Source organism: Camelina sativa, chromosome 14 (genome assembly GCF_030686135.1).
Source record: "Camelina sativa cultivar CO46 ecotype springtype chromosome 14, ASM3068613v1".
In the NCBI taxonomy this organism is placed as follows: Eukaryota; Viridiplantae; Streptophyta; class Magnoliopsida; order Brassicales; family Brassicaceae; genus Camelina; species Camelina sativa.
Window position 1 is genome coordinate 4,486,922 of NC_141893.1, and position 17,168 is coordinate 4,504,089.

Here is a 17,168-nt window from a genome sequence, read left to right on the forward strand (position 1 = left end):
CAACATCACATCATTGGGGTGGTGGCGCAGTTGGCTAGCGCGTAGGTCTCATAGCTACTGAGTGATCCTGAGGTCGAGAGTTCGAGCCTCTCTCACCCCAATTTCCTTTTCCCATCTTTTTCAATTCCCTCTCTCTCTCTCTCTCTCTGACATTGTTGACCTTCTTCTTTCCCAGTTTTTGTCTCTCTTCCACTTCTATAATCTTCTTCTCACATCTTCGCACGTTTGTTTTTTCCCCGCCGATCAATATCTCAGAGACCCGAATATGTTTAATCCGATTCAAATCCTTCCTCTATGATCTCGAACGACGATTGATTTCTACCATAAAAAAATTTGTGTCTGGAAATTTAGGGTTAGCGAAGGGTTGATCAATGATGCAAGGTGAAGTACAATTGCAGCCACCGGATTCGCAAAAGCTTAGTGATTCCGCTCCATTGTTGGGTGATCACACCAATTCTTCATCTCCTTCGGCGTCTGTTGTGGTGGTAGCAGAAGAGACTAGCGATGAGATAAAAACTGAAGAAGATTTGGAGAACGATGCTTCGTCAGCTCCTTGCTGTCGTATTTGTTTGGAGGACGATAGCGAATTGTTAGGCGACGAATTGATATCACCGTGTATGTGCAAAGGCACTCAGCAGTTTGTGCATCGGTCATGTCTCGATCATTGGCGATCTGTTAAAGAAGGTTTTGCTTTCTCTCACTGTACCACCTGCAAAGCTCAGTTTCATCTCAGAGTCGAACCTTTTGAGGATAACAACTCTTGGCGTCGCAAAGCTAAATTCAGACTCTTTGTCGCTAGAGATGTGCTTTTGGTTTTCGTAGCTGTGCAGACTGTGAGTATCTCTCTCTATCTGTCAGCTTTACTTTATAGTTCTTGTAATTGCAGTTTTCATGAGGCATTTATTAAGATAGTTTTTGTCTGTTGTCATTATTTGAGTCACAAATTGTATCTAGATTTCGAATCTTGACCTGGTCACTGCGCAATTTCACATGGTTTGACAATAGAACTTGAGACTGTCAGATGGTTTTGTGTGACTTGTGTTTTGTTTTCCATAGAAATTGACTGAAAATTCAAAGAAACATCTTTAAGAGTCTTAAAGACACTGAATCATTTTGATGCCTGATAAGAAGAAGGTTGTTGACAATTCTAGGTTATAGCTGTTATGGCTGGACTTGCATATATGATGGACAAAGATGGAGAATTTCGGAACTCTTTCAACGATGATTGGGATCGTATCTTGTCCAAACATCCCATCCCGTTTTATTACTGCATCGGTATTTACTCAATTCTTTCATTTTGTAACTAAAGTACATTTGGAATACTATGGATCTAGAAAGAATCCTGACACGCGGTTAAACATTTGGTGTATCATGAATCTTAGGGGTTGTATCCTTCTTTGTGCTGACTGGATTTCTTGGAATCATTCTACATTGCTCTGCCATCAACGGTAATGACCCGAGGATGGCTGGATGCCAGAACTGCTGTTACGGATGGGGTGTCTTGGATTGTTTCCCTGCTTCAATGGAAGCTTGTTTTGCTCTTGTTGTTGTCTTTGTCGTCATCTTCGCCATTCTTGGTTTAGCTTATGGTTTTCTTGCTACTACTATGGCTATCCAAAGGATATGGCAGAGACATTACCATATTCTCACCAAGCGAGAGCTCACAAAGGAGTACATTGTGGAGGATCTTCACGGAAGTTACACTCCCCCAAAGCTGGATGCAGAGCACGAAGGAAGACTTAAAATGCTGAAACTTCTGTGACCGTTTCTTTTCACTGTGCAATAAAAAAAGGTTCTAATGGAGTTTCAGGTACATTAGAGAAACAAGTTCATACATCTTTGTCCACAGAGTGTTTCTTTTCTTTATCACCCAATGTTGAAGTACCTAATGTATGTTGTCGTCTCTCTATATATATATATGAGTTGAAGCAATGCTATTGCATTTTAGTGAATACTAAAGACATTGAGATTCAAATTTACAAACAGAGTCTATAGAATTGTTTCGGTTTTACTCTTTCTTGAATTTTTATTAACCAATGTTTTTGTCTCACAGAAAACTCTCATCAGAGATACTTATTGTTCCTTTGAATAACAGTTTCTAAAAAGCAATGAGATACTTGTAAATAATTAAGAGCATCTGGTAAGTGAAAGATTACGGATAGATATCGTGCTGTGCAGCTTAAAATGTCCTAGATAACTCCAAAACTAGATATCAGAACAAGAAAAAAATACGACCACAGTGGGAGTCGAACCCACGACCTTCTGATCCGAAGTCAGACGCGCTAATCCACTGCGCTATGCGGTCTTTGAATATTTTATTACATATTGGTAAATATATAGTTAAACCGTGTTTTTAATCCAATCCAAATACAATTGAGGACTGTCAGGAGATTGTGAAACTTTAGTTGACTTTGTTGATCGAGATTTATAAATCAATCTTCTTCACTAAACGTTTTCCATGCCTTAAAAGAAGTAAAGAACTAATCCAAATTTTTCGTCTGGGATGCCATATTTATTACAAATATATACTTCCTATGAAATTGACAATCTATTCATTTGTTGCTTGAGAAAACCTACTTACCGTTGAAGACCGTTAGGCTTTCGCAAGTCTTTATCAAAAAAAAAAAATCTTTTAGGCCAGCCACAAGGAAATGCCAAAAACCCAAATTATGCATTTACCTTCACAACAATGACAAGAAACTACATAGGTGCGGAACAAGACAACTGTATCATTCACAGCAAGAACCACATAAAACAGCTCAATCTAAGAAAATGATTGTTACGAAGAAAACAATAAAGTAAGCCTAAACGAATCACAATTTAACGCATCAAACCCTCAACTCGTATTATATACAACGAAGAACAAGTGAAAGGCATGAAGACACACATATATGTAATATTAAAAAAAGCCTTATTATGCCCAAGAACAATCTTTTAAAACCTCATAGGCCATTGACCGTTGTTCTTCACTCAACGTTTCCGGGAAATTCACTAGAAACGTTATTTTCAAATCCCCTCGCTTACCTTCTTCTTTAACATTTGGCATACCTTGACCTTTGATCGCCTTCTCAAATCCATGGAAGATCACATCTCCTACAGTTATCGACATTGACTCGCCGGTCAATAATGGCACCGAGAGTTTACATCCAGTTAAAGCCTTTAAAAGAGAAATCTCTACACAAATCTCTAAGTCATCTCCGCGTCTTTTGAACAAAGGATGTCTCTTCTCTTCGACAACGAATGTTATATCTTCCGGGAGATAGCCCGGTTTTTCGTTCCCTACTCCTTCAAATGTGATCTTTGTCCCTTTCTTCCATCCCGGTTTGATGTTCACTCTTAACATCTCTTCTTGTTGCTTAATCAACCTGTTCATTACAGAACATAATGAATCATTTGTTGGTTACAAATAAAACTCAAAATGCAAATAAAAAATGAGATTTGGAGCAAAGAAACAAACCCTTCATCGGTAATGATATCTCTTTTGATCTTGATGTTCTTGACTCCGCCATGGCAGAGTTCTTCCAACGTACATTCAAGCTTTTTCTCTACAGCCGGTGGTTTTTTCGGTGGTGTAGACTGTGAAAACACTATCGGCGTTGTGCTCCTCCGGCTTATACTCTTCCCTACTGACCCAGCCGCGTCCCTCTCTTGCTGTCTCGTGCTCTTGCTCTTAGAAAACGGCAAAGACGTCGACGTCGCCGAACTCGCAGAGCCTCTATCTTCTTTATCTCTTTTGCTAGCGCTCTTCGATATCGACGACGGAGAAGATTGTTTCACGCCGTTGATCGGACTAGAGCTTGGAGGAGACGTTACTCCTTGTATGGAACCAAATAAATCACCTAAGGTTTGATCTTTCCCTCTCGGACTTGTAAAAGGCGACGTCATCGGACTCGCGTTGTTCGAGATCGGACGTGATTTCAAACCGTGGCTTCTCCCTCCGCCGTGGCTGCTACCTTCGTCTCTACGGCTAGTGCTTCGGGAGAAAGCAGAACGGTGGTTGGAAGAACCGGAGGAGGAGAGGTAGGTTGGTCTAGCTTGCGGCGTGTGGCTACGGCGGCTACTTGAGTTTGATAAGAGAGAAGATCGGCGTTTGAAGAAGGAGCTATCGTCCATGCTCTGTAACCGGAGACTTCTCCTAGCAGCGATAAGATCATCCTCCTCCGCAAATTTCTCCTCTAGATATCTTTGGTGGATTGCCTGTAAATGTTTTACAAACACGATTCATTCTTTAACGTTCTTACGATCTGTATTTATTTGAAAACTGAAATTTGGGATTTTTATTTTTTTTACGAAACAGAATTTCAAATTCTACGATTGATCAATGTGGCGAACAATTTTATATATTTTCTATGCTATTATTCGAGATATTAAAAAAAAAACTTTATTGCTAAATATGTGAAAACGTAAATGGAATGATGATCACTACTAAATCGCGTTAGTCACATTTGTATAGAATTGGAAATTTGCATGGAGAAGAGATGATAACGTACGGAATCGGCGTCGGAGTGGGATTCGGATTTGCGATGAGAAGAGGAGAGAGGGTGCAATTTGGTGACGAGGGACTTGTAGGCTTTGCATGCTGTCTTGGAAATGCCGAAGAAATCTGTGGCCGGCGACCGAGGAGTCCCCATTGCATCCAGAAGAAGAAGAAGATGATGATCGGGAAATTGGCGGAAAGAGAAAACAGAGGAAGAGAGAGAGATTAGGAAACTTTGTTGTCGTGTGTGCAATGATTGAGAAATTAGATGACCAGACAGACGAAGAGCCGAGTTGTTTGCGGGGGAAGCTTTTATTAGGAAATTTCTGTTCCTTTTGTTTCTTAATTAATTTTGGTATATATTTTTATGTTTAACTGTTAGTATTAAACATAAATAAAATTCCTCCTAATAACATTTTACTAGGAAGGACTGTATGATCAATTAAAAGTATTGAACTCACCAACTAATAATTTCCTATTTGAAGGCATTTAACCATTGAAGATACATTTGGTAGCGGTACATTTGTTATTCATCGAAAGTGCCTGATCATATTGACACGTAGCTGTTTCGATTGCAATGTATTTATAAGATCTTTGTCTGCAACATGATCAGCTAGCTGTTTCGAATGTATAGTGTTGTAATGTTTGCATATAATACTAATTTTCTCTGTAATAGTGGATCCCCATTTCCTATAACATGCTCCACGCCACGTAAGAGGTTTGGTCGACTGTTTAAAATGATATATCTACTTGACTTTTTTTTTTATAGGTTTTTTCCGAATCTCTGGTTGACCTTTTTCACTTTTTTTCTTTGTCTTATCGTTTAGATTTTTTTTGATTAATTTGTGTAAAGGTAGATGCAAATCTACATTTAGACGTAACTCAAATCTCTTTCAATCTTACACTAATTATATATTACATGCTTTTCCACTTTTTTCCCACATTATTAACAAAGAGTAAATTGAAACGTGGTCACTAAAGAATATGTTCAACAACGACAACGTAACGTTTATAGTGTTGGCAGTTAGTTGCAGGTGGGGACAAACAAGCACTGAGTTTCCCATGTTACTTCCCAAAAGTCAACATATCAAAGCAGCCTCTTTGACCCAAACCCACAAGAGAAACAAGAATCCCAACTTTCATGGCCGCCAGAATCAATCACTCACTTTCGCACCACCAAAAGACCTCAAATTCCCCAAAACCCATATCTCCGATTTCACCAATGGTGAACCTTCGTTTCCTCTTCTTACTTCTTCTTTCTCTTCTCCTCCTCTTCTCAACCTGCGTTGTTGTTGCTCAATCTCCGTCTCCGTCACCAACTTGTCCTTTAGATTTCTCCCATGTCCTAACAATCCCATGGAACACAACTGACTGTCTAAGCTACGACAAATCAGTCAACAGCAAAACCAGTTGCTGTCAAGCTATCTTAACCCTAATCGGAATCCCTCTAGCTCGTCGTCTCAAACAAACATCCAACTTCCGTCTCCCTAATCTCGCTACTTCCGTCTCTTGTATCAACAACCTCCAGACGAAGCTCGACGCGCTCTCTCTCTCTTCGAATCTCACTTCCCTCTGCTTCGATCCGGGCCAATTCGTCATCACTAACGACACCTGTGCCGGAATCCAAACGACTCAAGATTGGGTCTCTCGTCTCGGTCCCAAGTCGGCGCTTGACTCCTCCTGTAGCAGTGGTCTAACAGATCTCTCCCGATGCGACGCTTGTGTGGCGGCTGGGTTTAAGGTTCAGAAGCAGCTCATCGGTCTTGATGGTAATAGCTCTCACGGTCTCGGTTGTTACCATTTCGCTGTTCTTTACGCTGCTGGTATCGTTAATGAGAAAGGACCTGAGGGTGATGATGCTCTCTCTTGTCTCTTCTCTTTGAGCTTGACATCTCCGTTGATCCCAAAGAAGAAGAAACACACGGTGGCTATTGTTTCAGGGGTAACCGGATCTATCTTCGGAGCTCTGGTTATTGCCGGTTTTGTTTGTTTGTATTTCCGGTTTGTTAAAAAGGGAGAAGCTGGTTGGGAGGTGGATCAAGAGTCTAGACCGAGATGGAGACCAAACACTGGCTCAATCTGGTTCAAAATCGAGGAACTTGAGAAGGCAACTAACAACTTCTCTCAGAAAAATTTCATCGGTCGAGGCGGGTTTGGTTTCGTTTACAAAGGTGTTTTACCGGATGGATCGGTTATCGCGGTTAAGAAGGTGATAGAATCTGAGTTTCAAGGGGATGCTGAGTTTCGTAACGAGGTTGAGATTATTAGCAATTTGAAACATAGGAACCTTGTTCCGCTTAGAGGTTGTAGTATGGTTGATGATGATAGTCAGAGTCAGAGATGTCTTGTTTATGACTACATGTCTAATGGAAACCTTGATGATCATTTGTTTCCTAAGGGAGAGACTCAGAAGATAATACCATTTAGCTGGCCTCAGAGGAAGAGCATCATTTTGGATGTAGCCAAAGGGTTGGCTTATTTGCATTACGGTGTGAAACCTGCGATTTACCACCGTGATATCAAAGGTACTAACATATTGTTAGATGTTGATATGAGAGCGAGGGTAGCTGATTTCGGTTTAGCGAAACAGAGTAGAGATGGTGAGTCTCATCTCACTACTAGAGTGGCGGGAACACATGGTTATTTGGCTCCCGAGTACGCGCTTTATGGTCAGTTAACAGAGAAAAGCGATGTGTATAGCTTTGGTGTTGTTGTGTTGGAGATAATGTGCGGAAGGAAAGCTCTTGATATGTCTACTTCCGGATCGCCGAACACGTTTCTGATCACGGATTGGGCTTGGTCTTTGGTTAAAGCTGGGAAAACAGAGGAAGCTCTTGACCAGTCTTTGTTGAGAGACGAAGGCTCAGGGATGTCTAATCCGAAAGGGATAATGGAGAGATTCTTGCAAGTTGGGATTTTGTGTGCTCATGTATTGGTTGCTTTAAGGCCAACAATATTGGATGCATTGAAAATGCTTGAAGGAGACATCGAAGTTCCTCCAATTCCGGATCGACCAGTCCCGCTCTCGCATCCTTCATACCGAATGGATGGTAACGGTTTCACTATATCGCCTACGCTTAGCGGGATACAAATACATTCCGGAGATATGCTCCGATGAAAAAAAACTAGGCTCATTTGTGAAAGTGTATATTTTGGTTTTGTAAATACTTTGGAATGCAAGGGTCACATTTTTTTTAGATTTCAAATCATGTAAACCAATTTCGAAATATTGTAGAATATCATAAGAAACACATACATGTATGTAAAGTTCCTTTTAAGAAAAACTTTGATTAAATTAAGCAAGAGTCGAAGGCTTGGATGCTGGGAGGACGGTGGCTCGTGGAGGTCCTCCTGGAGATACTCGTGGTGGTCCTGGAGGAAGGAAGGCTTCACAACTGCAGTAATGATTTACGCACGCACATACTTCACAGTTATTGCCGCACCATAATGCGCAGATTTCCACATTGGCATTGGTGCACCTTGGAATAGTTATTGGTCCTCTCGCCTCAGCCACCATGTAAAATTCTGCAATCATCATAATTTGTGTATTTTTTTTTTTTTTCTTTTTTGCCTGTTATAAAATTTATTTGTATATAGATAAGAAAAGTACATAAATTGATACATAAAATTAGATAAAAAAGAAAGTATTACCTGTAGATCCTATTTTTTTATGAACATCAACATCAAATAATGTATTATGTATGTTTTTTTCTCTCTTTCAAACAGAGCTTTGTACTATAACTTAAATCCAATTTAATTTTTAATATATTATGTGGTTTACAGTATGAAACCTATATCATTAAAATAAAACTAGTCCCTGGCAAAGTTTATTACACCGAACAAAAATGTGTTTGAAAAAATCATTAGAAAAAGAACAAAATTATCATTATTGTATATTGTGATTATATTATATTCTTGGATTTTACGAGACTATTTAAACCAGAAGAAAAATCTCTGCCATACAAATTGAACCACCCAAAAAAGAATAACTTACGTGTTGCTGTGAAAAAAAGTGAGGCCAAGAAGACAATCTTAAGCATTTTTGTATCCATTTGTTAGTCTTTTTTTTTTTTGTAAAGTAAAAAATAACAATTGTTTTTGATAAAGTTCTCTGTGAACCTTGATCAAATGTATATAGTGGTGGATGTATTTATAGGAAGAAACACATGATCCTGCCAATTTATCACTTCAAATGAATATATATGGTAGAATAATATATTCCCTGAATATCTTGAATACTGTTTTTGGTCAGCGCATACGTTAAATTTTGAACTTTCCATCATTAGCAAAATATTAATTATTAAAATGATCAAATCAATTTAAATTCATATCAAATCCGATCTCAACACATTCAACTCAGCCAAGATTTCCGAATTTAATTTCGAATTATCTGCAAAAAAAAGGACAACGATATACAAAACATTTGGAAAGTTGATACTAGAGTTACAATTTCTGTTTTGGTTGATTTATATAGAATATATTATACAGTCACAATCATAGTTAGTAGCACAGAAAGGGAAACAAGTAAACAACATTAACGACATACACAAATTTCGGGAATGTTGATACTATTATATTCTGTTACAATTTTTGATAAGCTAGTAGAGAATATCTTCATCTTATCATAGTTTCTCAAAAGTAATATAATATCCAAATATTCTTTATAAAATATATGACAAAGATCTGGATAAACTAATCTTTTTTTAAGGTAGTTGTATTCGATTCTCAAATCTCACTTGAGTAACTGTACATACCAACTTCAGAATACGTAAATATTAGATATTATTTTGAGAGCCTTATTTCAAGAAAAACAAGATTTTTACGGATAAAAATAGCAAAATTGTTATGGGGCAGAGCTACTGAGTTGGATTTATCCAGACAATTTACGGGAGGTATTAAACTTGTTTTTTTTAGGATTTGATAGGATTTCAATATTTTAGAATTTTGAAAGATTTTAGGAAATTTGATTGTGTTTTAGAGTTTTTCTATTAGAAGAAAAGGAAAATAATATGTGATTCTATTAAATTCTATGAGATTTTATTAGTAAATTTTGGATGATTTTAGAATATTTTATAACACAAAAAAATAAAAAAAAAATTTATACAATCGCTTATTTGTGTTTGTGAAGGTGCAGGAGAAACTTCAAAGAGAGGTTCCAGATTAATTTGGGTTGTGAATGAATTGATGAACTTACCCAACGTTACGTAGATGGGAGATAAAAATCAAACAAAGCTATTAAACAAAATTGAACAAAGCTATTATTATATTCACAGCTAGAGATCATTATCAATTTCAATCTTGGATTAAACAAAAGATTCAATCTTCGGATTAAACAAAGCTAATATACTGAACTAGTAATAAGGCAGAGAGAGGTTCCTTTCTTGATTTTGGATTAAACAAAGCTATAAAATTCTTCGCAACCCAGATTATACTGAACTAGTAAAAATCCCCAAATCGAGGATTGTATAGAGAGAAAGAGAAGGAGGAAAAGTTGGTTTTGAGAGAGAGAAAGAGAAGAAGCTTCAGAAGGTATGATTTGTTACTCATATTTTTCACGAGACCTTGATCTCTCCGATTGATTGACCTTGATCTCTCCGATTCGTTTTTATTCGATGAGTTGCTCTGTTTTATTGTTGATGCCAAGTTGCCTCTAAAGAAGCTTCTTCCCTCCAATTGCCAGGGTTTTACTTTCGATGGGCTATCGTACTTGCTTTCTAAGTACCAAACAGTGCTTCACTTGAACCTTAACGGAGCTAATTTCCTCTCTGATGATATGATTATGAAACTAGCGATGTTCTTTCCGCGTTTAACCTTTGTGAACTTTAGTTTCTGTTCCAAGTTGACTGGTTTATCATTCTTTACCATCATCGAAAGATGTGTTTCCCTGAGGTGCATGATTATTGAAGGGACGAATTTTGTAGTGGAAGACTATGACAATGAACTGATTGTCAAGTCAAGGATCAAGTTCTTGTACCTATCTAGAAACCACAATTTGTGTGATGAGTGTCTCGAGAAGATATCACGCCACTGCCCTTTTATAGATATCACGCCACTGTATTGTATTGACTGTTGATTTTTTTTTATGAAATCATCTGAAATTCTACCTCAAAATGTATGATTTGTTATTCATTTTTTTCAGCTAAAAAAACAAATAAAAGTTTTGTAGAATCATTCAAAGTAGTATTTTTTTAAAAAGTTATGATATTTTGAATAACAGTAGATTTTAAATAAGTTTTGTAAATCATTGATTAAATAACAAGATATTGTAAATGATTTCAAATGATTTTACATAGATTCCAAATTGAATAACATAGGATTTTGGAAAATTTTTAAAAATCATCAATTGAATAACAAATTATTTTAAGAATACTATACAATCTTCTAAAGATCATTCGATTTGAGAAGTTTTGATATTTTTGGCCAGGTTTGATAGTTCTTGAGGCGGGACAAGACATGTTTTCTATCCTAAATAGATACATCACTTTTTCTTTCCATTTTTTTTAATGTAATATAATTATTTATTGTCTAAACCAAATTAAAAATAAATCAAATACTAAACTGATATGAGATAGGGTTATGAATGCCGATTTTGTTTTGTAATATATATTTGTATATAGATAAGAAAATTACATAAATTGATACATAAAATTAGAAAAAGTAGTACTATTATTGTTGATCCGTAAAATTCTTTTTTTTTTTTTTTTGGTATGAACATAACAACAAACAATGTATTGTGCATGTTTTTTTATTTCAAACAAAGTTTTGTACAATAACTTAAATCCAATTTAATTTTCAATATATGATATGGTTTACCGTAAGAAAACGATACCACTGAAAAAAGTAGCCTTTGGCAAAACTTAACACCGAACAAAAATGATTGTGAAGAAAAATCGTTAGAAAAAAAATCAGAATGATAATTTTACGAGACTAATTATATAACCAGAAGAAAAATCTCTGGCATGCAAATTGTACCATCCAAAAATAGAAGAACTAACGTATTGCAGTGAAAAAAAGCGAGACCAAAAAGACAAACTTAAGCATTTTTGTCTCCTTTTGTTAATTTTTTTTATTTTTTTATTTTTTTGTGAAGTAAAAATAATAATTGTTTTTGATTAAATTCTCTGTGAACCTTTGATGCCAATTTATCACTTTAAACTCGATCTGTTTAACCATTTAAACCAAGGAGGATAAACTGAAGTACTGAACCTAAAAAAACATAAAAGTATTGTGTATACTGTATCATCATGTTCATTGTATAATTATGTAATTTGAAGTCCCAGAGTGTCAAATGTTTTTTTTTTTTTTTTTGTTTCCCATACTAATATTTAAAACATAGTTAATTAAATTTTAAAACATTTTAATAAAAAGGTTAGTAAAAGTAACGGCCAATCACGTTAGCAGCTCTTCTAGTCTTCTTCTTCATTCAGAGCTACAGATCTTATTATTTACGAGCGCACTTTAATATTTTGTGTTTATTCCCGAAATACCCCTTTGTTTTCGGATTCCTCACCTAAAAAAAAATCAACCCCAAAAATTGCAAATTCAACGACTCGTCTCGGCGATGATGGAGCGAACCTACGGCCGCCGTAAGCCGGGTATTCCGAGGACCTTATCCGACTCTCTTAACGACACCGTTTCGCAGACAGAGTATCTCTCTTCATCTTCGTCGCCGGACATCGAACCTATAGATTACTCTCTTCTTCCTTTCTCCAGTCAAGAGTCTTCCTCTCTTTGGCATTCTTCCTCGAGGTCAAGTTTCCGAGATGATTATCCACAGAACGGAGGAGGAGGCGTACGGAGGGCGAAGAGAGTGAGGAACGGTGAGGCTTTCGGTTTTACTTCTACTTTGCTCGAGGCTCAGGAGTTTGGTGAGCTGATGGAGCATGAGGATGAGGTTAACTTTGCGCTTGATGGGTTGAGGAAAGGACAACAGCTGAGGATCAGAAGAGCTAGCTTGTCTTCTTTGCTCTCGATTTGCGCATCTCAACACCAGCGTCGCTCCTTGAGAGCTCAGGGGTACACACACACGCCTTTACTTAGCCCTCTTTTCTTAGGTTTTTTTCGATCTCCCCAATTCTTTTCTGGGGTTTGATTTTTGAGAAATTCTCTTAATTGGCTTGTGGGTTTTGTGTAAAAGATCTGTTTGAGTTCTGGGTTTTTCATTATTTTTCGGTCTTCTGGATTTAGGGCACGATCTGTATACAAATTCTTCGATGCCGACAATGTCAATGGTTTTGAAGTTCGCTTCTTGTGTGAATCAGATTTGTGATGGATTTAGTCTTTATGATTGTCTGAAGAGGATTAGGGCATGTTAGTGTTGAGAACTTTTGTGTATTTCTGGGTTGTGGTGGATTGGAGTGTATATTGCTGAATAGGGTTTGTATTATGATGCACTCAAAGTAAGGTTTTAGGAATATATATATGTCTAATTCTCTCCCAAGTATTGGAGATTTTGTGTTTGTCCATGAGAAATCCTAAATGGATGCTTGAGTATCATGAACTCTGACGAAAAGATTATCTAATTTTGTGGGAGCTTATTGTTTCAGGATTTCCCAATCCATAATTGATGCGATATTGGTTCTTAGCCTTGATGACATACCAAGCAATCTTGCCGCAGCCACTCTTTTCTTTGTGCTAACTGCTGATGTAAGTGACTTGCAGATGCTGCTTTATATGTTTTTAATGTATAATGTTTGATCCATTGACATTTTGCTTTTCTTTCTCTATCACTATTTCACATTCTCCGTATTTAAATTTACCAGTTCATTTTCATGACTCCAGGGTCAAGACGAACACTTTATGGAGTCACCCGAGTGTATCAAGTTTCTGATAAAGTTGTTGAAACCTGTGGTTGTCACTAGCACCCAAGGGAAGCCACACAATATAGGATTTAAGCTCTTGTCATTACTTAAAGATGTTGATGCAGCAAGGGATCCAGCGAAAATAAATGATCCAAGCTCCAGTGATATACTTTCAAGAGTTCAGGAACTTCTTGTTAATTGCAAAGAAATGAAAATGAATGATGGCTGTAAAACTGAAACAACGAGGCCTGAGCTAAGTACGAAATGGGTAGCTTTGTTGGCCATGGAGAGGGCGTGCTTATCCAAAATTTCTTTTGATGGTATTTAAAAGTTTTGCCTCTTCTGTTGGAACTAATGACTAGCTAACTATTTCGGGATCATCTTAGATATAGTTAGATTTATTTTGCTTAAATGTTCCTTTCCTCTCCAGTAATTTATTTTGCTTTCCTATTAGCGTAGATTCTAAGGTGATAATATTGTGATCTTTTGTTTATTGTCAGTAATTTAGTTCATTTCCCCTCATGCAGATACTTCTGGTTCTGTGAAAAAGACCGGAGGGAATTTCAAGGAGAAACTGCGAGAACTAGGAGGACTTGATGCAGTCCTTGAGGTGGTTATGGATTGTCACGCTATTATGGAGGTGTGAACCTGTATGTTTTTTTCATCTGCATTAGTATTTTTTATTATAAGATAGACATTGCAGTCTACGATAACTTGTATAAAGCATCTTAGGTTGTTAATTTTGTAATTGTATAGGTATTTTCAGGGTCTATTCTTTGTTTAAGTCCAGTTTACTGCTGAAAAGTTGTTTAAGTGAATGTACTTTCTTTTACATTGTATATTGAAAGATAGATTACTTGTTGACCGTATTTGCAGTGGTAAATGACTTTGTTTAAACTCAGAATACGTATTTTTTTGACAAATTTGCAATAATATAAGACACTTCTATTGCTGGCAGGTTCATGTATACTCTCCTTTGTCGTGATTATCTTCATTCATTACTGGCAGTTTGCAATTGCATTATTTTATATTTATTGAAAGAATCTAATACAGAAGATATATGCAGCGCTGGGTGGAGAATGACGCACTTTCCGTCCAGGAAAAGAAAGATAATCTGCATAAACAGAGTTTAATGTTGCTTCTGAAATGTCTGAAAATCATGGAAAATGCTACGTTCCTCAGCACAGACAACCAGGTATTATATAGTATATTGGTTTCTAGATTCATGACAATATTCTTGAGATTGAGACGTTAATCAATTGTTATCAAGTTGCAGTATATATAACTCAATGCCTATTATAATATAACTCTAATGCTAATTGTGTGTTTCAGAATCATTTGCTCGAATTTAAGAAATGTTTGGGCTCTCATGAATCCAAAATGTCTTTCACAGAGCTCACAATAAGTGTCATTAAGATGCTTTCAGGTGTGCAATTGATACCATGTCTTGTTTTGAATTGTTACACATTATGACTTCCTCTCGGTCTATCTTCTCTTATCCTGATTTCTGGTTGGACTGATGGCCAGGTCTTCACCTACGTGGAGGTTTTCCAAGTCCGAATAGGAACAACGTGAATCCTCACTATTCAAATGGTGGTAATTGTGATTCTATCTTGGGAGCAGATCGGAAAGGTAAATTATTCTTATAGCCACAAATGAGTCTGTCTCCTCTCATTCTCTCTATTCCCCCTTTGGTCTCTGTATTTTTCTATGCTAAGCCGCTTCTCTCTTTTGCAGTTGCCAATGAGGTTGTGACAATCAGTTCAGATACATGCTCGACTGTTGGCTCTGTCTCCAAGAGTGTATCCCAAAGAAGTCATTCCATAATCCATTTAGATTCCTCACCAACATCAATGTCGGGGTCTCAATCAAGTGTGTCTGGGAATGAGCCTACTACGTCAAAAACAAGAGTGGGTTCCACCATATCTGGTACATTTGCAGGGAGATTAGCGTCATTGGGTAGTGGCATTGCCAGAAGTACTTTAAGGACTAGTCAAGCTGGAGAACCAAGCTGTAAAAATAATGGAGGTTTTGCATCCCCTGAGGACAGCGAAGATCCTTTTGCGTTTGATTTGGAAGATTCTCAACCTTCCAAGTGGGCAGTAGTGTCCGTAAAGCAAAAGCATTCTAGAGCTCAAAAGAAGAAAGGATGCTACAAACAAAGTAAAGATGACAGTTTCTATCAGCTGTTCTCGAGCCAAGATGAATCATCAAACCATAGGTTGGATTCCCAAGAAGAATCAAGTGACAGAGACTGCAGTACATCGCTGCAACCATCTTCTTGTACAAATGACGTTGATGAAGAATGTCTATGTCTTTTATCTGATTGCCTTTTAACAGCCGTAAAGGTAATTTTCTTAGTCTGTTAACACCTGTTTGCTGGTCTGTGGGGTAATTCTCTTAGCCGGAGTAGCAAAAATTTAGTTCAAGATTATCTATTTGCAGGTTTTGATGAACTTAACAAATGACAACGCTGTCGGTTGTCGGCAAGTTGGTGGGTGCAGAGGGCTTGAAAGCATGGCTGAATTAATTGCCAGACACTTCCCGTCTTTCACCATATCTCTGCTTTTCAGTGAGATGGAAATGAGGGGATCATCCCATCAGAAGAAAGACGCACATCTTACAGATCAGGAGTTAGAATTTCTTGTTGCCATCTTGGGATTGCTGGTAAATTTGGTTGAGAAAGACGGAGTGAACAGGTTGGTGCAAACAAAATCTCAGCTTTTACCAATAACGTTTTAGATTTTGCTTTATTGCGGTCACACTCTATTAACACTATCATGTGGTCGAGTCAATACAAGTTAAACTAGTCACAGCGGAATTGGTATTGGTATCTGTTTTCTAATCAAGCAACTGATATTTTTGTAGATCACGGCTTGCTTCAGCTAGTGTTCCTATCACAAAACCAGAAGGGTTGCAAGAGAGTGAACAGCAAATGATTCCTTTACTATGTTCAATCTTTCTCACTAATCAAGGATCAGCAGAGGCCAAAGAAGACACAACTACATTCACCTTAGTGAGTAGCCGTATCACTGTTGTTTACTTGAATTTCGAAATCCACAGAACAGGCTTTTAGTATTAAACCTGCTGTGTTTTTTTTTTCCTTTTTTTTTTGTATTCAGGATGATGAAGAAGCTGTTCTAGAAGGTGAAAAGGAAGCGGAAAAGATGATTGTGGAGGCGTACTCTGCTCTACTACTCGCCTTTCTTTCAACCGAAAGGTACTTTTTTGTTTTCAATCTCAGTATATATGTCATAATCCATCTAATCTTCTACTAGAAACTAAACATGCTCTTGGACCCCACTAGCAGTAGTAGTATACGCAACTCCATCAAGGACTATCTCCCGAAACGCAAACTCGCGATTCTTGTACCGGTCTTGGAAAGATTTGTGGTATGTACCTTTTAACACCTTATGGCTATTCAATTTTAGGCTAGGAGAATCCGTTGAAGTGATTGTGTACTATGTTTGTTCTTCAGGCATTTCACATGACTCTGAAAATGATCCCTCCGGAGACGCATAAAGCAGTGATGGAAGTGATTAAATCCTGCAAATTACCGTGAAATGGGATCATCAAAGGGAACATTAATTATTCATTCTCCATTTTCTGTGTACAGCTTCTGCAAGAAAAGAAACACTTGGAATGCTTTGGGGTGATCACTAACTCTGGTGATCATGTTGATGTATGATATAAGGCTACTATTAGTACGTTAGTTCTATCTTTTAGAGTTTTACTGTCTGTCTCGGCTTAGGGTTGTTTTAGTTGTCTTTTACAGTTTTACTCTTACTCTTACTCTTACACTCCATTCTTTTGTAGTTTTCTTGACTAAATCATATATACAAGTTTGCTCTACGACCTTTGTCTTCTAATCTGTTCCATCGTTATATGTA

The 17,168-nt window shown here is 37.3% G+C and overlaps 4 protein-coding genes and 2 non-coding genes across 7 annotated transcripts; 4 read left to right on the forward strand and 2 right to left on the reverse strand.

Annotated features, from left to right (window-relative positions):
• The first annotated feature begins 13 nt into the window (after positions 1–13).
• LOC104739733 (uncharacterized) lies at positions 14–1,932 on the forward strand. The gene is made up of 3 exons (XM_010460178.3): positions 14–833; positions 1,152–1,275; positions 1,383–1,932. Exons 1-3 carry the CDS (start codon positions 372–374, stop codon positions 1,760–1,762), a joined length of 966 nt encoding a protein of 321 aa, XP_010458480.1. The 5' UTR covers positions 14–371; the 3' UTR covers positions 1,763–1,932.
• On the forward strand, positions 16–100 carry TRNAM-CAU (transfer RNA methionine (anticodon CAU)). The gene is given in 2 exon segments: positions 16–53; positions 65–100. It is a non-coding gene; the product is annotated as a tRNA-Met (tRNA).
• A 299-nt stretch (positions 1,933–2,231) lies between the features above and the next one.
• TRNAR-UCG (transfer RNA arginine (anticodon UCG)) lies at positions 2,232–2,305 on the reverse strand. The gene has a single exon. It is a non-coding gene; the product is annotated as a tRNA-Arg (tRNA).
• A 347-nt stretch (positions 2,306–2,652) lies between these two features.
• LOC104739734 (uncharacterized) lies at positions 2,653–4,764 on the reverse strand. Its single transcript, XM_087485896.1, has 3 exons — positions 4,491–4,764; positions 3,458–4,197; positions 2,653–3,365 (listed from the first exon to the last, which is right to left on the reverse strand). The coding sequence occupies exons 1-3, from the start codon at positions 4,629–4,631 to the stop codon at positions 2,915–2,917; spliced, it is 1,332 nt and encodes a 443-aa protein (XP_087342022.1). The 5' UTR covers positions 4,632–4,764; the 3' UTR covers positions 2,653–2,914.
• Positions 4,765–5,353: 589 nt separating this feature from the next.
• LOC104739735 (putative receptor-like protein kinase At1g11050) lies at positions 5,354–7,772 on the forward strand. The gene has a single exon (XM_010460180.3). The coding sequence runs from the start codon at positions 5,619–5,621 to the stop codon at positions 7,593–7,595; it is 1,977 nt and encodes a 658-aa protein (XP_010458482.1). The 5' UTR covers positions 5,354–5,618; the 3' UTR covers positions 7,596–7,772.
• Positions 7,773–11,864: 4,092 nt separating this feature from the next.
• LOC104739739 (wings apart-like protein 1) lies at positions 11,865–17,135 on the forward strand. 2 transcript variants are annotated; one of them, XM_087484072.1, is made up of 13 exons: positions 11,865–12,493; positions 13,024–13,123; positions 13,259–13,598; positions 13,806–13,918; positions 14,345–14,473; positions 14,611–14,704; positions 14,806–14,910; positions 15,016–15,626; positions 15,724–15,977; positions 16,147–16,294; positions 16,401–16,498; positions 16,589–16,670; positions 16,757–17,135. In XM_087484072.1, the coding sequence occupies exons 1-13, from the start codon at positions 12,039–12,041 to the stop codon at positions 16,838–16,840; spliced, it is 2,613 nt and encodes an 870-aa protein (XP_087340198.1). In that variant the 5' UTR covers positions 11,865–12,038; the 3' UTR covers positions 16,841–17,135. The 2 variants fall into 2 exon arrangements, with proteins under 2 accessions (XP_087340198.1, XP_087340199.1); XM_087484073.1 differs by having other exon boundaries at positions 11,909–12,493; positions 13,806–13,928.
• Positions 17,136–17,168: the final 33 nt, after the last annotated feature.

Bases quoted from the DNA above. Each gene is read 5' to 3' on its own strand.
- LOC104739739 (XM_087484072.1), top strand. From the start codon at position 12,039: ATGATGGAGCGAACCTACGGCCGCCGTAAGCCGGGTATTCCGAGGACC. The intron at 13,124-13,258 runs GTAAGTGACTTG...TCATGACTCCAG, and splicing joins TCTTTGTGCTAACTGCTGAT to GGTCAAGACGAACACTTTAT. The intron at 16,671-16,756 runs GTATGTACCTTT...TTTGTTCTTCAG, and splicing joins CGGTCTTGGAAAGATTTGTG to GCATTTCACATGACTCTGAA.
- LOC104739733 (XM_010460178.3), top strand. From the start codon at position 372: ATGATGCAAGGTGAAGTACAATTGCAGCCACCGGATTCGCAAAAGCTT. The intron at 834-1,151 runs GTGAGTATCTCT...TGACAATTCTAG, and splicing joins TTTTCGTAGCTGTGCAGACT to GTTATAGCTGTTATGGCTGG. The intron at 1,276-1,382 runs GTATTTACTCAA...CATGAATCTTAG, and splicing joins CCCGTTTTATTACTGCATCG to GGGTTGTATCCTTCTTTGTG.
- LOC104739734 (XM_087485896.1), bottom strand. From the start codon at position 4,631: ATGGGGACTCCTCGGTCGCCGGCCACAGATTTCTTCGGCATTTCCAAG. The intron at 4,198-4,490 runs GTACGTTATCAT...AAACATTTACAG, and splicing joins CCCACTCCGACGCCGATTCC to GCAATCCACCAAAGATATCT. The intron at 3,366-3,457 runs GTTTGTTTCTTT...TGTAATGAACAG, and splicing joins GATATCATTACCGATGAAGG to GTTGATTAAGCAACAAGAAG.
- LOC104739735 (XM_010460180.3), top strand. From the start codon at position 5,619: ATGGCCGCCAGAATCAATCACTCACTTTCGCACCACCAAAAGACCTCA.